We start from the raw sequence: 19018 nt of genomic DNA on the forward strand, positions 1-19018 counted from the left end.
CTGGGGCAGGTCCAGGTTCATCTGCCCCCATGCCACCCAGCCAGAGTGAGGAATGCAGCAAACTGTACACTTTCCCCTCACTTCATACAGCTTTGGCTCCCCACCTCACCCTCCCTAAAGGGTTCCTGGGGGTGGAAGGCTCCAGGCTGGAGCAATCCTGGATGGGGGCGGGTGGAATATACCACCAGCCAGCCCCTTTCACCTGTCTGGTGATTCTGTCTCTTTTCAGCATGGTTTTCTGAGAAGCAATCCTATTCTAGGCACATCCCATTGTCCTGGCACAACCACATCCCGACCTTGCTTTAAGTTATGATACGAGGAATCTGGATACTGAATTTGGTGGTTCTAGCTCTTACCGTTTAGAAGGAGTTCTTGAACAAACAGACAAACAGAGAGAATCTCAAATAAATAGTAGATAAAAAGGGAGCTGATCCTATCGGTGTAGCCCACATTTCTGCTGCTGATATTGGTCAGGCCTCTGCCTGCTGCCTCACTCCAGTTCCAGCACAGTGGGCTCAGACGCTGGCTCCCCTGATTACAGCAAGAAGACTGAGCATGATACGGAGATGGCAGTGAGAGGTGTGTGCTGGGTTGAGGATGATAACATGAGTCTCAGGACAGAGCCCGGTGGAAATGGTTCAGGTTAGGGATATACGGAATAGTCGACTAGTTGCCTGTCCGATAAGCAAATGCTTATCGGATAGTCAACAGGATAGTCAATTAGTCGCTTCCTTTCCCCTTGCTGCCTCTATCAGATAGAGGCAGAAAAGGGGAGAGCAGAGGGAAGTACTTCAAAGCAACAGTGCCGCACGGAGCCTGGGATCAGCTGGGGACTCCCCAGCTGACCATGGGCTCCACACAGCACTGCCCCTTTGAAATGCCGCCACGGCATTTCAAAGGGGCAGCGCCACCCTATTGAATAGTCCATGTAAAAATGCATCAATGATTTGATTAGTCAATTACATGCTACTTAACATGCTTAGTTCAGGTTGCAGGGTTTGGTGCTTGCGTGCAGCTTAAATTAATTATATTGCAAAATAAGTGAAGGAGGCACTGGGCTTATGGGTAAACCATCCAAAGAGTCTCTTAGATCCTGACCTGGTGAAGCCTGAGTGTTTGTGTGAACGAACCACTGTAAACAAGCATCATCTGCAAAGCCCAATGAATCAGAGAGGATCCCTGGGTGATTTCCCCATTGTCTCCTGGTGCTCATGAAAGAATCAGCCTGACTCCCCGCAGCAGGCTGAAGAAATGAAAGACGGTCAATAATGGTACGTGTGTGCCCAGCAAAAGTCACCGGCAGGTCTATGCTGTGGAATCAAGCAGGCCTGATTCTAGGGCAGGACAAGCAAGGTGGTTGCCTTGGGCCCCATGTCTTGAGGGCCGCAGGCTGCCCAGCGTACGCCCTCCTCCCCCCCACCCACTCACTCGTTGCCCTGGCTGGGAGGCACCCAGTCGCATGGCGCAACTGCTGTCAGCGTGCCGCCTTGGGACCCGCAAACTCTTCGGCTGGGCCTGGGATCGTGTCGGGGGCTGCATACGCATTCTGCATTCAGCCGTGCTGACTTTCCTGCACGCAGCTCCCCCTTTCCTGCAGGAGCAGAGTCGCTGCGAAGAAGCCTAGTGGATTAGTTCTTCCCCACAGTGCTGCCTTTGCTGGTGGGAAGCAGTGAGGGGAAGTAGGCAGGAGGACTAGCAGGCTTCTGGACAGTTAGGTACAGCTGCCAGACCTTGGAGATCTCCCCCTCCCAGAGCTGATGCAACGGAAGAGCCAAGCCGTGAGCAGGCTCAAGGCAGCTGCCAGGAGGAGCTAGTGACGTCTCTTGTTTCCTCTCCAGATCCTGACGGTGTCAGGGCCCCCCGAAGGAGGGACACGAGTGACCATCCACGGCGTGAACCTGGGCCTGGATTTCTCCGAGATTGCCCACAGCGTGCAGGTGGCGGGGGTGCAGTGCACACCCCTGTGGGAGCAGTACATCATCGCAGAGCAGTAAGTGCGCTCGGCCTCGCTCTTAGAGCCTCACAGGTGGGTGGACCGCGGCCCTTCAGGAGGCCCGTTCCTCACACTGTCCACCCATGAGTCAGAGGCATGCTCCGGTCACTGCCTGCCTCTCTCCTCCCTGCTCTGCAGAGCTGCGGCAGAGCTTTCAGGGCCAGATCCTCAGGGGCTGTAAGCCAATGTCGCTCCCCTGACTTCAACGGTGCCACTTTACACCCGCCAGGGGATCCCGTGCTTGGATTTCCTCCCAGGGATTAAACAACCCTTTTAAAGGTTTATTAAGCATTTTGTTCCCTCCTGCACCACGGCTCCTGCTTCGCTAAGCAACTTTAATATGAGCACCTTGCTGTTTACCCTCAGCCTTTCCACCTCCCTCCCCCCCCCACACACACATTTCTCTGGTTGGAATGCATCCCGTGCTGCTGGCTGCCGGTAACCATTTGTTAGGCATGTGAGGGGTGACAGCAGTTTAATCCGAATAGGCCTCCACTGGAGTCAATTCATTTATTTCGCTGAGAAAAACGTCAGCCGAAAATTAGAAAATAGGCACATAACAGAGGACAGGCAAATAAACCTCCCAAAGTGACACATGTCCCCATTGCGGGGGAGGGTTTTTTTTTTTTTTATTGTCAGAGTTGTGTTTTATTTTAGCCAAGGTGCCAATATGCCTATGAGAGGGGAGGGGAAGGTGCATTCATGCAGGGCAAGATGGAATATGCTAAGCAACTTCTTTTTGAGTAATCTTTACTGCACGGGCAAATGGTCAGGCAGCCAAGTACAGACACAGCACAGCATTGCAGGAGAAACCTAACGGCCTGGGAGTGGACCTGCGCCAGGGTCTGTCGCCACTGGAAGTGGCTGTTCTTGAATGGTGTGAGTGAAAAGACCTTGGTGGGTCTCAGTCTGGCTCCCAAAGCGGAGGCAGCGTGTGTCCCTAAAAGCAGCTGGATTTAATTCACCTCTTTGCTTGGCAGTCCCAGCAAAGCAGCAGTGTCTCTAGCTAAAGCACCTGGGGACTCAATTCCTTGCATGTGGACGAAACACAGCTTTTAGGGTGAGAAGAGGGAGCCACTCAGTGAGCTAGACCTGTCTACAAGGCCAGGGTGCAGGAGAGCTGCTCTGGAGAGCTCTGGCATTCAGCTTGAGTTCCCCTTTGGATTGCCAGGTTCAGCTCCTGAGCCTATTCCCCAGACTCTGCACTCGCCAACACAGGGTGAAGTCAAGGTCCAGGTCAATTCCTGCCACTCAGATCAGTGAGGGGAATGGAATGTGGGTTTTGGTAGCCCCAGGCAGTAGGGAGAAGGGACTTCAAGCTGGGCTGAGCCCATATTTTAAAAAATACTGTCCAAGTGGTTAGAGCAGGAGACAGCAAGATGGGATTTGGGGATTCTGTTCCAAGGTTGTCCATTCATCTGCTGTTTAAGTTTAGGCAAGTCACTTGAATCCCTCTGTACCTCAGTTTACCCATCTCTAAAAAATGATAACATTATCTACTGTTGTTACTGGGGGCAGCTAAGGTTATGTCTAAACTACAGCCTAGCAGCGTGATGCCCCTCTTTGATGGTCACCTACGCTGGCTCTCATTAAGCTAATGCGAGTATAAGTATTAATGACACTGTGGTGGTATGGGAGGCTGCTTTGGAGTCATGGCTGAACCATGCTGAGTATGTATCTGCCAGTTTCAGGTTGGTTTTACTTGGCACAGTGCAGTCATGCCACCTCTAACAGAGCTACTGTGGCTACGCTGCTTTTTTATACTCACGCTAGCTTGAAGAGAGCACAAGTACGTGTATATGAGCAACAAATTCACACACCTAGCTCTTAGCATAGACATCACCGGAGTGCTTTCAGATCACGGATTGAGAGATGCTACAGAAGTGTGAAGTATTAATATTATTATCGGAATGGCTCAAAGCAGGGCGCTAATGCCACTTTAAGACCCCGTTCTCTGCCCATTATGGTCTAAAACTGCCGTATTTCGTTCTTGAAATCAGGGATGGGAGATGATAAAATTACCCTCCTTTGATGGTGGGAAACCCTGATTTTATGATGACGATTCCAATTACAGTTCTTCAGCTTTCCAAGTTTGTTAACATCATTAAAACATTTATCCTGGGCAGATAACAGCAAGTGTTCGCATGAGAGCTGCCTTTTATAGATGAATCTGGATAAAAGGACCCTCTTCAGGGTTCTGTGGGCAGACTGAATTCCGAGACGATAATGACTCGCCATATGTTCCAGCCATGCAATCTATCAGCCGGCAATTAGGTTAATGTTGGTTAAAGGGCCACTTAGCCCAGTAATCAGCACCCTACAGCTCTGCCGAGTGCATCATTTTGTAGGAGGGTACCTGCTGGGATTTTGGCCTGGACTAGGAATCGGAGATCAGATGTAGCCAGCAGCTTGTGCCACCATCCCAAACTCCCAACATCTCTGGCGATGTATGCAACCACATGTCCCCTATTACTTGTTCTGGGATGATGCACAGATGTTTTTGGCCTGCTGACAAATGAAAAGCCCATGTTATTGGCTAATATTTGGTTATTTGATCTTCTCTTGTGTTTGTTGAAATCCTGCACTAGTGTCCCCTCTCCCAGTGCTGGACTGAGCCATAGTTGCGCCCCAGGCAGCAGGTGCGAGGTGCATGTGCAGCCTCACCTCCGGGCGCGCAGCACCCCTTACCACTTCAATCAGGCGCCCCCCATCGGTTGGTGCCCCAGGCAGCTGCCCGGTTAGCCCGCCCTTAATCCAGCCCTGCCCTCTCCTCCTGTGTGGAATAAAACCTGGGTCCCACCACTCTTCCTTTACAGCTTCTGCCATTAGTTCCTGGTTTTTGGCTGCCCATCTGGTGGAGGGAACAGAGCTGATCTCCCCTCTCTGAAAACTGTGGCAACCACATTGCCCCGCCTTGTCTAAACAACACTTGCTCAGCCCATTGACTGCCAATGCCCAAAACAACTGCTCTCTTTTTTCTTGCTGCTCCTGCCTTTGCGGAGCAACAGCAGCCAAACGATGCTCCAGGGAGAAAAGTCTGCCTAGTTGAAAGGAGAAGAGAGAGCAAAGCTTGGAAAATTTAGGCACAAGACGGAGACACTTGAACCTCTGTTCTCCAAAGGCAGCGTCTCTACAGGAAACCCATTTTGATGTGTAGTGATAGCAGCTTTCACATTAAGGCTCTTTGCTAGCATGTTTGTGTTTTGTTACGCCTCCTAGCATTGCTGAGTGTTTTGTCTGCAGGTTTCTTTTCCTGTTGCTTTTTTAAAATCCTTTTTATTTGCTAGTGAGTTTAGCATGGGTGAGAGCCGCTCAAACAATAGCTCCAGAGACTGAAGACTTCTGTTTATCTAAGCACAAGTACAAGCTTTCCTCACTCTCTCCCAGCCAATGTATCCTCAGTCTTGCTCTGGGAGGGACTTCAGTATCTATGAACCATCTGCCTGTGGCCTTTCCCATTGGGACTGACCACCAGGGACCAGCCAGTTCTCTGCAGCAGGGTTTTCTATTATAAGTGTGTGTGTACAGGTTGAACCTCTCTAATCCAGCACCTTCGGGACCTAACCAGTTCCAAACCAGATCATTTTCCAGACCATGGGAGGTCAGTATAGTCTAGTCACATTACCAACACTTCCACTGCTTGCTGGGCTATTAGAAGACATTTAGGGGTAAAATAGAGCTAAATCACAGCACAGAACACTGGGAGCCAGGACTGGTGGCTGTAAACACACTTTATGGGACCATGGGAAACTTGACCACACCCAGGATCAGTGGACATCTGGATAACTAAAATCATGCCAGACCATGGATGTTGCGAGACCACAGAGTGCCAGACTAGAGAGATTCAACCTGTATTAATATCTATCTATCTAGCTAGCTAGCTAGCTATCTAGCTATCTATCATATCCCATTCCATGTATCCAACCACTTAATCTACAGGGCCTTCACTACCAGGATATCTGAGTGCCTAGTCTGCTTTTCACAGTTGATCCTCTTTGTTCACCTTTCTTGCTCCTCTCCGTGTGGACAGTGAGACTCAGCTGTTCACTTTTAGTCTGTCTGGTTAGCAGGCTTTAGCAAACTGCTCTGGTGTATGGTGTTTCCAGCACTACACTGGGAATGTCTCCTGGCAAAATCCCTTTTGAGGCATTGCTAAGGATCCACACCGGCTGAGGTCACTTCAAAAACTTGGGTTCACTGCCTCTCTATTGAATAGCGTGTTGTGACAAATGATGATTTGGTTCTTGTTTTGAGTAGATGTTAACTATTACTGCTGCTGCCCTGGTGAGCATAGGACCCATGGAGATATGTGTCATGCAACCATGATCAAGCTGTTCCTTTATTTTTTTTCCTGCTTCTCGCCCCACCCACCATCCTGAGCTGCCATCCGGATCCATTATGTTTCTGTTGAGTATCTTACATTCACATTCAAAACATCATAATATTTTACACCTTCCCTTCCTGAGAGCACACGTCTGGGTACCCATCAGGACTAGATGAAGTATACTTTGCACAATTCAGTTCCACTAACCTGCTTTCCTCTGTATTGGGAGTATTCTCTAGAAGTCAAACTTGCCTTCTACGCCAAGGCCTGTATCATTTGTCTGTCATCCATTAACGGGCCTCTCCATTTCTTATTAAACAGGAGCCTACAATGTGCGTTGTTCCATTAATGAACTCATCCATTACTCTGCGGACTTCACAGTCACTTTGCTTCAGGCTAATAAATTTGCCATTAGAGCTCTGCATTGCTCTGGAGTTTACAGCTTGTAATAATTATGTCTAATTTTGAGGGGTTTTTTCTAAAATTACTACATGGGGGGAGAAATAGACTCAGTAATTAGCACCTTCCAAAGGGGCGAGCAGCAGGCATCAAAATAAAAGGGAGAAAAGGAATCGTCAAGCTGACTAAGTTTCTGCTGCGTCTCCCGACTATGGTCTCATTGTGGGCTTTATATTTTCAGGATTGTGTGTGAGATGGGGCAGGCACTCCCAGGGATCAGCTCGGGGCCAGTGCTCCTCTGCATTGGAGAGTGCAAACCTGAGTTCATGGCCAAGTCCTCCCAACAGTACACGTTTGTGGTGAGTATCTGGGCAAAACCAATGCGGGGGAGATGGGCAAGCTAAAGCATCTGCTCTGATTTTGGCCCGATGCATGCACTAGGACAGGGCTACTCAACAGTGCCCACAGTGCACTTTGGGTTTACATGGGGCTCAACACACGGCCCATGGGGTGGAGCCAAAACAAAAAAGGAGTCAATATAATGGTCTTCTGCTACTATGCATTTTAGTAATTAAATTCCTGGACAGTCACTGCTCATTAAAAGTGTTGTCATATGGGTGGAAATGGGGTAAATATTGCATGTTATTAATACCAGCAGAACTGACTTAAATGGAGCCTGCGTGTTGTGTAGTCTTGCCTTAACCTTTGTATCCATGCCTGTCAGTGCGCAAGACACTATTTGCATATATTTGCATATATATTTGCATGTATATGCAACCACAATTAAGTTGCAGCCCTCGTCATGTGCTGTGAGTATCATTGTGGCCCCCAGGGCTTCAAAAGTTGAGTAGCCCTGCACTAGAACATGCCTTCAGTGGACTAGTGATGGGGAGGGGAGTTGATGGAAAGCCATGAAGTCCCGAATTCTAACTATGACTCTTCCCTGTCACATTGTACAAGCGGTTAAACTCCTAATCAAGCAGTCTCATGTTTCAGACATGCTCCCATGCCTTCCACTAGCCTTCAACCTGAATGTAGACTTAGGTGACTAAATGTATGCCCCCAGACCTCTGTTTTATTTTCCAAGTTATGTTAAATGGTGATTCTCTTTCCCTGCTGCACAGAATGGTTAAGCCCAGTTAGGTCCTGTTTGTAAAGTACCTTCAGATGCACCATGTTAAGGTGTGCTCAGCCTGTAGCTAGTCGCTCTCCTGCCATGGAATGGCTGTCATATTGCTCACAACAGTCCTCTTGTGAGGGAAGGGAAGAATAATGAAGACACTTTACTTTTGGACGTACTTACTGGGATAAATCTATTGTGCTGCTTTTTGCTGCTCTCTATTGTATCAAACTAAGATACTGAAGGCTTGGTGAAGCCACTTTTTATTATTCACATGCAAATACTCTGTATATCTGACTTCCTGTCTATCTCTACCTGTTTAAATGTCTCCTGCAGCCTATTTGGGGAAGGGAGTACTTTTGCATTCCAGTACTTCCCCTAAGGTTGCTAATTCAGTGTCAATTCCATCCATATACTTAATCAAGAACTACTTTTTGGGATAGTGGATTTCTGCTGGTTGAGTGATCATTGCCTCTCTCCTTTATTTAATTAGCAGCCTTTTGATTCATAAACTTGCAAGACGCAGCTGGGGTTTTTCGTATCTCCATTTTTGCCTTCGCAGGGCACTTTATCCAACCACATTGATTTTATGCTGAGTGGAATCTGTGCGTGCAGCGAAATGCTAGCACTTACCAATTGGCCATAATTTGTAATCTAATTGATAGATAAATGAGGCCAGACCCTGCCATCTCTTAGTGTTATGAGCGTCACCTTGCCCTGGGATTTTATTTATTCAATGACGTTGCAGTGGTGTAAAATAATTATATGTCACCAGCCTGCTGCAGGAGAGAGTTTGAACGTCAGCGTAACCAGAGAAGACAATGAGGAGAAGGGCTGTCTGCTACAGTCCTGTAGCACCTATTACTTGAGGGACTCAAAACATCTTACAAATGTTAATTAAAACTCATAATTCCATTTTTACCAACTTTAAAGACACAAGAGGCTTCTTTAAGGATTGTCTCCGGGGTTAGCCGTGTTGGTCTGTAACTTTACAAAAACAACCAGTAGTCCTGTAGCACCTTAGAGGCTAACATATATAGTATCATGAGCTTTCGTGGGTGCAACCCACTTCCTCAGATGAGAGTGGAGAAATAAAAATAAAAGCAGAGTTTCATGCTATCAAAAGAAGCTAATTTTAAATCCTCTATTTTATGGGCTGAGAAACTTGAATTCAAGTCTCCAGTTCAGCAAAATGTTTCACCATGTGTTAAAAATCAAAGCTCATGCATAAGCCTGTTACTGAATAAAGACGGGCTTTGAATACATTGTCCATGATGAGGTATGATTGTGTTTTGTGATGCTGCTAATGAAGGGGGCCAAGCCGACCGCTCTGCTCAGCTAAGCATACTGTAATGTTTATGCACAGGACACTTGTAACATACGATGCACCAACACAACCCTACCCAACACTGTGACTCACCCCTGGGGCAAAAGTTGTAATGCTGAGAAGTTCAGTCTCCGCTACCCACTGAATCCTGGGCCTCTCTCCTGTGACTGCTAGAGGTCTCACTTACTACCCAGTGTGGCAGGAGTTGCTGTGATGGGGACACCAGACCACAGTCCACTATCAATCACCAAAGAGTAATAGCGTTGCACATTAGGGATCTTGGCTGGATGATTTGGCAGCCTTCAAATGAAAAGCTCTGTGTCCCTTTCTCCATGCCTATGCAGATCCCACTCCTAGGCAATTGGTCTCTTATTGGTCTTTCTTAGACTGCCAGTTCTTAACGGTCCAACAGGGGTAGCCGTGTTAGTCTCAAACTTTACAGATGAGTCGTTCTGTGCCACATTTGAGACTAAACAAAATACATAGAATCATGAGCTTTCGCAGGTAAAACCCACTTCATCAGATGAGTTGGAGTGGAAATAACATTAACCAAGATATATATATAACAGCAGAAGTACCTGTTAATTGTAGGACCTGTGTTAATGGGGCTAATTGAGTGAGCTGGATGTGTCCCATTCATAGCTTTTAATGTGAAAATGCAGCTGTTAAAGGCAGGAGAAATTGGCTTTGTAGTGCACCAACCAGTCAATGTCTTTATTCAAGCCCAGGGTGTCCATGTCACATCTGTAGGTGAATTCCAGTTCTTCAGTCTCTCTTTCTCATTGGTTAGTGAAATTCCTTTGTAGAAGAATGGCTACTTCTTAAAGGAAAATTATATAGCCACACAGAAGGAACTCGTGAGTTATGTTTAAATAATAACCAGAGCCCAGCTGAAAGTAACTGCAAGGATTAATCTTGGAGTAATACCTTGCAGCAACCTGTTAAACAAATGCTGAGCAATATTGCTCTTTGCATTGTTGTCCCTTGTTTTCAGCACTTCATTTACTATCATTTTCCCCCTCAGCCATCAAAACCTGAGTGTACATAGTTTCCTTTGATGTTTGGCTTTTAATCCCATCCCACAGCACAGCTACAAATTCCATTAAATGCAGTAATAAAATTGTTTGGTATCTTTAAAGCAGAGTTATTTTCTGACCATGAGAGTGTTCATGCCTTAGTGAGCTCATCCGAAGTCTGATAATCCTGCAGGATCTACGCTATCACCTTAGTGGTGTCCATTTTATCTGGAAAGGTGGAGCCTATCTGTTAATCTCCCATAATGTACATAGAATCATACAAGCTAGAAATGTGAAAATCTTATTTACTTGCCTCTTGTGAGATCTGGCATTTTGGCCAAAAGGAGGTTATTGGATTTATTTTTTTAACATTCCTACCACTTGCCCTTCCCTTTTTCATGTGTTTAGGAGAATGACATTTTGGGGGCAGAGCCAGACTGTTCAGGGTGGTACCTCTTAGAAACTTCTTGAATTTTATCAGATGCCTTGTACTCTGTCCTGTAATACTTGAACAAGGCAACACTCTATACAATTTAAAGGTGACAAATTTAAAACTAAGGAAGGAATTTTTTTTAACATAATGCAGTAATCTCGTGCAACTCATTGCCACTATGCACTGATGTCAGGTGCATAGCAGGATTCATAAAGGGTTTAGATACGTAAAAAAGTGACCACAAAGACAGAATATAAAGCACACACTGAATAAGTAATTTCCCATGGAGTTGAATAGCTAAAGTGCACACACTCAGGAGTTCTTAAATTTAAGCTTTATTAATCAAGAGAATTTTAAAGATAAAAACAGAGAAATTGAGGAAAGTAATCTAAATACGGTTTAGCGCTTAAAAAGCTTAACAGAATGAATCCAACACAGAGTGCTTACTTTATCTAGTAGTAATCATTCCCCAATTGCAATAATTGAAATTCTCATCAGCCAGTGACAAATTAATTCTACTATTAATGTATTGTTCTAGGAAGTTGATCTTGGCATGGATCAGCAGGGAACTGTGGATCTATACAGGTCCGTATCAATTTGCCATTCAAACATTAGCTCGGTTAAAACAAAAAACAGGACTATGTAGCACTTTAAAGACTAACAAGAGGGTTTATTAGGTGATGAGCTTTCATGGGCCAGACCCACTTCATCAGATCAGTTAGCTCAGTTAGGTTCTGGAGCTGTCCATGGGAATTTAACTGAAAGCCACTCTGAAGTTGGAAATGTATACAATTGCTTAATTGCTTGCATGTCTATTTGGTCCTGAATCACTGCTTTTTTGATGTATCTGAGGTTCAGACTTAAAATTCACTGATAAGCATTGTTTTTAATATTCAAATCTGTATTGGTGTTGTCATTAGATAAGATAAAAATTGAGTGAGAGAGAGAAGCCAGCCACAAACTGCTTAATCATAGAATGATAGGGCTGGAAAAGATCTCAGGATGTCATCAAGTTCAGCCCTCTGGCCAAAGCACGACCAACCCCAATTAAATCAAGCCAGCCATGGCTTTGTCAAGCTGAGACTTAAAAACCTCTAGGGACGGAGATTCCACCCTCTCCCTATGGAACCCATTCCAATGCTTCACCACCCTCCTAGGGAAATAGTTTTCCATAATATCCAGCCTAGATCTCCCCCACTGTAACTTGAGACCATTGATCCTTATTCTGCCATCTGTCACCACTGAGAACAGCCTCTTTCCATCCTCTTTGGAACCCCCCTTCAGCGAGTTAAAGGGTGCGATCAAATCCCCCCTCACTCTTCTCTTCTGCAAACTAAAGAAGCCCAAATCCCTCAGCCTCTCCTCATAGGTCATGTGCACCAGGCCCCTAATCATCTTCATTGCCCCGCTCTCAACAGGTTATTCCATATTGGTCCATTCTGAGGTGCCTTGTGCTTCCCAGAACCATCTGCTGCCAACCATTGTCAGAATACTGACTCAGATGGTCTAATCCATTCTGGTGGTTCTTTCGGTACTTCTAAGCATAAGCATTAGTAAACCAATTTGGTTATATCCTCTGATTGAAAACAAATAGGCACCTGCTTTCTGCAGATTGTCTTAAAAGGAATAAATAGCCATCACTGATGTAAGCCAGTATAAAAACTGGCATTGTTACAATAAAAACCACTGGCATGATGTCAAAGGAATATAAGACTGTCAGTTCCCTGGGATGCCCTAACAATTCCTTCCATTATCCAACCCTCCACCCAATATTGTTGTTGGTTTGTGTGTATTATGGGCAACGCTGATAGTGCTGAAAAATAGTTAAGGTTACCCAACACTTCCCATTCTAAGACTTGAAAAAATTGGCAAAAAAATAGACTTGAAATTTGGCAAAAAGGTTGTCTTGTGAGGGGGGTTGCCTTTTGCTGGTTTTCTGTGAGGAAAGATACCCATATGTAGCTGAGTGATAAGCCTTTGGGGGGGGAATCTTGTTTGGATGCGATCAGTTGAGACTTGTTAGGATGTAGCAGCAGAATTGGGTTGCAGATGCTGAGGTGAGTTTTACTCCCAGCAGCTCAGGGTACCAGATCTCGGAAGTGAGAATGGAGGAGGCTCTCTCTGCTGTGTCTCAGTGTTCCCTCAGACACAAGCTGATCCTGACTTGATCCCAGGAAACTCTGGCTCCTAGTAGACAAAATCAATGACCTTCTTCTTTCCTTTCCTTCTCAAGAATCCAGCTGTGATCTCCCTGAGCCCCAGCCGCGGCCCGGAGTCAGGAGGGACCATGGTGACCATCAGTGGCCACTACCTGGGTGCCGGCAGCAGTGTGTCTGTGTTCCTGGGAAACCAGACCTGCGAATTCTATGGGTAAGAAGGAGCAGAGCGTGTGTGTGATGTGATCCCTTCCACCACCCCAGTGCAACTTCTCAACCGTTTCAGCTGCAAACTCCTTTCTTCTCATTAATCCCATTATGTCATCTGATCCAGGAGAGTGACTGAATCTGCGATGGCAGCGAATTGCTTCTATGTATGTTCTTTTTATCCCCCGACATGATTTGCATATTAAAATGATGTCCCAAAAATCCCAAACCAACCTCACAGCAATTGGTAAATCCCTTTGAATAGTCCTCAAGCCAGTCTCTCCTGAGGTAGTCCTGGGCAAACATACCACACGTTCCATACTACAACAGCAGGCTTGTGCATCCATGACAGCCTAGCATACATGCATATCTGTGCACTTGAGAGGGAGAGGCACTCCATATCTCTTGGACAGCACAGGTAGGACTTTCAGAAGCACCCAACGTTAGCCTGAACAACCACACTAGGAGTAGGGTCAGTCCAACACAGATGCTTGTGAACATTCCACCCAGGGTGTGTAAGTTTGCAGGGGATGGGAAGGGAGGGAAGAAGACTCTGTTCTTTCAGGAGCACGCACTGTCTGGGGTGATGAAATCAGGTCCGCTGCCCCCACGGGCTCCTGCTGAAGGAGCTCATCCACTCCTCCAGGTCTGTGGAGTAGTGTCCCTTCTGCATGCAGTGAGGAGAGTTTTATGCGGTAATCCTCCATGCACCAGACAACTCATGTCTAGTCCCGGTTCCAGCCCATTGCCCCTTCAGGGGCAGTGAATGGGCGAATCAGGGATACATCATATTATGAAATGCTGAGGAACACAAGAGCAAGGGACTGTGTCTGACTCTGCCCCCGTGCTCCCTGAGGCTGCCAGCTACTAACATTACAATTTATGTATCACCCGTTCCTCTCAGGGGGGTCACAGACTTGCCAGACCACTGGAGAAGATGCCGGGGAGCCTGGCTCCACACCCCCAGAAGGCGCGGGACCTCAGGCAGAAGGGACAGCCCTCAGCACTGCCGATGCCCCCTTCTCCCCCACCCCTGCCCACAGCCCCCAGAACCTCTGGCGCATGCTGCGCATCTGGCTGCCACCACTCCTGCAGTAGCAGCAGCAGCGCAGAAGGGAGCCACAGGCCCTTTTGAGTCGCCAGGCTCTGGGGCAACTGCCCCTGTGCTTCCTCCCCACTCCCAGGTCAGCAGATTCCTCTTCTGCTCAAGCGCAGGGCCAGACTGCATCCTGCATTTGAAATCAGAGGAGCTGGCATGTGTGCATTCAAGGGCAGAATTAATCCCTTCAATATATGATTATTTTCAGGCCACCTGCAGATACTGACCTGTAAAATCCTGCCCTCACTTTAAATTGTCTGCATGTTCTAATTACAGCAGACGAGCTGCAACTTACACGCAGCAAGCAGCAGTGTATGAATTACACCATCTTGCCTTGCCGTGGCACACCGTGGCCTGTATTGTCCTTGGCCTGCTTTGTGGCAACGAAGTTGAATGGTAGGAGAGGTGCGGGAAAGCCTGATTAGATGAAGCAGTTTCTAATGACATTGCCTCTAATTACAGCTGCCGCCATTCTCCCGTCTCTCGGAAGAGTGGGTAGATTCACCATGACGACATAATAATAGCGCAGAAAGCTAATTAACTGATCACAGGGAGCTCAGAGTGACTCTGCCAGCAGTGATGCGTCACTTTGAATCTCATGGAAGGGCTAAGCAGGGCCCCGTGCATTCTGATCTCCCACAGACTAGAGCGTCTGCAGCGATGCGAGGCCACTGGGATGAGGGGAGGTGGGAGATAAAAGGCAATGGAAAGAGTAATGAGCCTCTTTCTGCACCATGCTGGCTGTGTGAATTTTTGGGGCACCCTTCCTAGAGGTGGAGAGGAAAGCGGAGGAAAGGGATTAAAGAGGAATCAGCTTGTAGCAAAATTATTGTTCTGAGCCAGCCACCCTCCCCCCTGCACAGATCCTGCAAGTCCTGCCAATAAAGAACGATCTGTTAAAACAAATTGAGAGGGAAGAGTGAGGGAGGGATAGAAGAGGGCAGAGAGAGGGTTAAAAGGAAGAGACAGTGGGAGGCAAGGAGAGGACCACAGTTTAGGCAAGTCGGTAAAGGTTCCAATCTAAATTTAATCCACATGATTTTAAGTAGCTCTCTTGTGTCTCCTTCTCCTTGTTGCCATTCCCAGTGGTCAAGCCATGAGTTAAATGGGCCATGAAGGCTGCCTTGTCCTCTCCAGATCAGAGCTGAGGCCCAAAGTCAAGGCAGCTTGTCCTACCACTACCCATGCCATCTGTGACTAAACATAGAACTCAGTCTCTAGGGCTGTCAGTCTGGGACCTTTCATGCCAACACTAACATCACAATACACTTATGAGTGATACAGGTGTTTTCAGACCTATCTCAGAAATGAACAAATCAAGACACCGTGCTGGCAAGTAATGTGCCCAAGGTGACAGAGTGAATCAGTAGCAGAGTTGGGAGCAGAACCTGAAGCATCCTGGCTCTCATTCCCCAACTCTCACCGCTAACTGATCCCTGTGTGCTTTTGTAGGCATGCTGCTAAGCAGCCCACATAGCTGTTTTTTGGGGGGGCTCTTAGAGAAGCAGATGGTTTGATCTGTCCAAACACCAGACAGAAAGTCCTGAGGTTCATTTCCACTTCCACAAGGGGGACAAGAAAACGAAACTGCAAAGAGAGCGATGATACTGAAACTGTTCCCGTTCTGCCCAGCTCTTCTCAGGTTGAAACTGGCTGCTTTTCACGGTCCATGTGTGCCATGGGGGAAGAAAAGGATGTAGCCTTTGAGTAAGCATACAAATCTCACTTGGAAAACAGCCATCTGCTTTCACGTGCCCAGCAGAAGGCAGGAGGTTCACAGAGGGAGGCAAGAGGCTGCAGTGTGGCAGAGAAAGTAATTTCTGAGAGTCTGCTGTTCTCTTTGGATAGTCAGGAGGGGGTCTCCGCTTGCATGGAGCCCTCATTGCTCCTCTGTGGTGTTAATAAATTCTCAGTGTCAGGAGCATCTGCCTCCCTGTGTTTTCCCTGCAAGTTTCCACTTGGAAAGCACATTGGGTAGCGTTGCTATCAGGCTATTCCCAGCTGCCACATCCCACCCCAGAAGTGGCTGCATTTGTGGTAGGAGTCATAATTGCAATGGTTGTCATGCCTACCCTTGGGGGAGAGGCACTATGGACATGTAAGAGGTTTCCGGTACCCGTAGCGTGGACGCTCTCCAGCTAAAGGCTCTCCTGTTTCTCTTTGCAACAGGAGGTCCATGAGTGAGATTGTGTGTGTCTCTGCTCCATCAGCACATGGCCTGGGCCTCGTCCCCGTCTCTGTGAGTGTGGACCGGGCACAGTTAGAGAGCACCCTGCAATTTGAATACATTGATGACCCAAGAGTGCAGCGCATTGAACCTGAATGGAGCATAGCCAGGTAACAAGAGTTTCTTGCAGCTTCTGCCACATCTCTTGCCCCGCTGGGAGGGAATGTATGGGCCAGAAGCTAACTCACCTGATATGATGGAACTGGAGACGAGCAAACTGGACAGATTCCATGGGAACTGGTCTAGGCCTTCACCTCCTTCTCAGAGGGAGTGTTCTTTAAGGTAGTCTGTTCTTTTTTTCAGTCCTTCTTCCCCATACCATGTCTCCCATGCAGGGTCCCTAATCCATCATTGCTAAGCATCTACAGCATCCAGATTCCCTGAGATGGAAGACCAGGTCCGGAGTCATTAAACCAATTATAATTACCAAGGCAATTGCAGCAGTCTCAATCTGTACAGAAGATTCTGGGAGAGCAAATAAAGCCCCAAGATCACTCCCATCTGCTGACAAAGTTCACAGTTGCTCATTAAAGTCTCCTTCTTGTTGCTCTAGAGACTCTGGAATGAAACAAAAAACAGCAGCAACCAAAAAACAAAAAACCAAGTGGATGTTAATCAAAATCCCTGTTTATCCAAGATTCACTGCTAGGGACAGGACGGCAGACACTTGTAGCATCATGCTGATGTGTGGAGTGTTAAAAGACTCAGCTAAATTCACCCCCAGTGTAACGCCATGAACCTGCACAAGGGAGGGAACAGAGTCATTCATTTTACATTTCGTTATTTAAAAAAAAATTTCGTGGGAAAAGTTGGTATCTTGAGTGAGAACATAAGAACGGCCGTACTGGGTCAGACCAAAGGTCCATCTAGCACAGTATCCTGTCTGCTGACAGTGGCCAGCACCAGGTGCCCCAGAGAGGGTGGACCGAAGACAATGATCAAGTGATTTGTCTCCTGCCATCCCTCTCCAGCCTCTGACAAACAGAGGCCAGGGACACCATTTTATCCCCTGGCTAATAGCCTTTTATGGACCTAACCTCCATGAAATTATCTAGCTTCTCTTTAAAGTCTATTATAGTCCTAGCCTTCACCGCCTCCTCTGGCAAGGAGTTCCACAGGTTGACTACACACTGTGTGAAGAAGAACTTTTATTTTTAAACCTGCTACCTATTAATTTCATTTGGTGTCCTCTAGTTCTTCTATTTAGGGAACTAATAAATAATTTTTCTTTATTGGCCCTCTCCACACCACTCATGATTTTATAGACCTCTATCATATCCCCCCTCAGTCTCCTCTTTTCTAAACTGAAAAGTCCCAGTTGCTTTAACCTCTCCTCATATGGGACCTGTTCAAAACCCCTAATCATTTTAGTTGCCCTTTTCTGAACCCTTTCCAAGGCCAAAATATCTTTTTTGAGGTGAGGAGACCACATCTGTACACAGTATTCAAGATGTGGGCATACCATAGTTTTATACAGGGGCAGGCACTGGGGCTCTCAGACTGGAGGTGGAACAGTACTACAGTGTCCCGGAAAGTCTCATCAACACAGCTCTCTACCTCCCTTAGCTCCTCCAGTTCAGCCACCCTGGCCTCCAAAGCCCAAACTCGATCTCTGAGGGTCAGGAGCTCCTTGCAACGGGTGCACACATATGGCACCCGTCCACAGGGCAGGTAATCATACATGTTACACTCTACACAATAAACAGGATAGCCCCCACTCTGCTGCTGGGCTTCTGACTCCATTTTTCTAATGAATAAGTTTAAGTATAAACTGGGATTCTTTTTAAACCTTTGGAATATAGATTATTCTAAGAGTTATGTTTTAAAGAATGTCAGAAGTCACTAGTGCCCTCTAAACTCCTTCTCCAAACTCTCCTGTAAGCTGTTCCTGGTCGCTGAGTCACAGGCTTATATAGCTCTGGTAGCCCCTCCCGCTGACTGAGGCTCAGCCAATTGACAGAGGCTTCTAGATTTCAAACCTTTTAGAAAGGTCCATCTAGCCCAGTATCCTGTCGGCCGACCATGGCCAATGCCAGGTGCCCCAGAGGAAGGGGACACAACAGGTAATCCTCATGTGATCCCTCCCCTGTCACCCACTTCCAGACAAACAGAGGCTAGGGACACCATTCCTATCCATCCTGGCTAATGGCCATTGATGGACCTAACCTCCATGAATCTATCTAGCTCTTTTTTGAATCCTGTAAAAGTCCTAGTCTTTACACATCCTCTGGCAAGGAGTTCCACTGATTGACTATGCTCTGTGTGAAGAAGAACTTCCTTTTGTTTGTTTTAAGCCTGCTGTCTATTAATTTCATTTGGTGACCCCTTGTTCTTATATGATGGGAATAAGTACATAACTGTTCCTTATTCACTTTTTCCACCTCAGTCATGATTTTATAGACCTCTATCATATCCCCCCTTAGTCTCCTCTTTTCTAAGCTGAAAATTCCCAGTCTTTCTAATCTCTCTTCATATGGGACCTGTTCCAAACCCCTCATCATTTTTTGTTGCCCTTTTCTGAACCTTTTCCAATGCCAAGGATGTCGTGGGTTGATATGAATAATTGTAGAGATGTTATAAGAGACAAAGCTGGCATTTTCTTTGGAGACGTGTGGGTGCTGGGCTGCTGGAGGGGCTCTCCAGCAAATAAAGCAGAAGGAAAAGCAAAGAATAAAAGATCCCATTGTGCTTTTTGCAAAGTTTGGAGGTATTAGCAC

General features: G+C 46.8%; 1 protein-coding gene across 3 annotated transcripts in view; it reads left to right on the plus strand.

The window, feature by feature from the left end:
• The window catches only part of PLXNA2 (plexin A2), a 324357-nt gene that overhangs the window by 245386 nt on the left and 59953 nt on the right, over nt 1-19018 (plus strand). For all 3 annotated transcript variants that reach the window (XM_075909971.2, XM_075909972.2, XM_075909970.2), the window contains exons 13-16: nt 1839-1990; nt 6958-7075; nt 12846-12982; nt 16244-16411. In XM_075909971.2, the coding sequence (XP_075766086.2) occupies nt 1839-1990; nt 6958-7075; nt 12846-12982; nt 16244-16411 (575 nt within the window). The remainder of the gene's footprint in view (nt 1-1838; nt 1991-6957; nt 7076-12845; nt 12983-16243; nt 16412-19018) is intronic.

Source organism: Pelodiscus sinensis, chromosome 27 (genome assembly GCF_052426305.1).
Source record: "Pelodiscus sinensis isolate ZL-2025 chromosome 27, ASM5242630v1, whole genome shotgun sequence".
Lineage (NCBI taxonomy): Eukaryota > Metazoa > Chordata > Testudines > Trionychidae > Pelodiscus > Pelodiscus sinensis.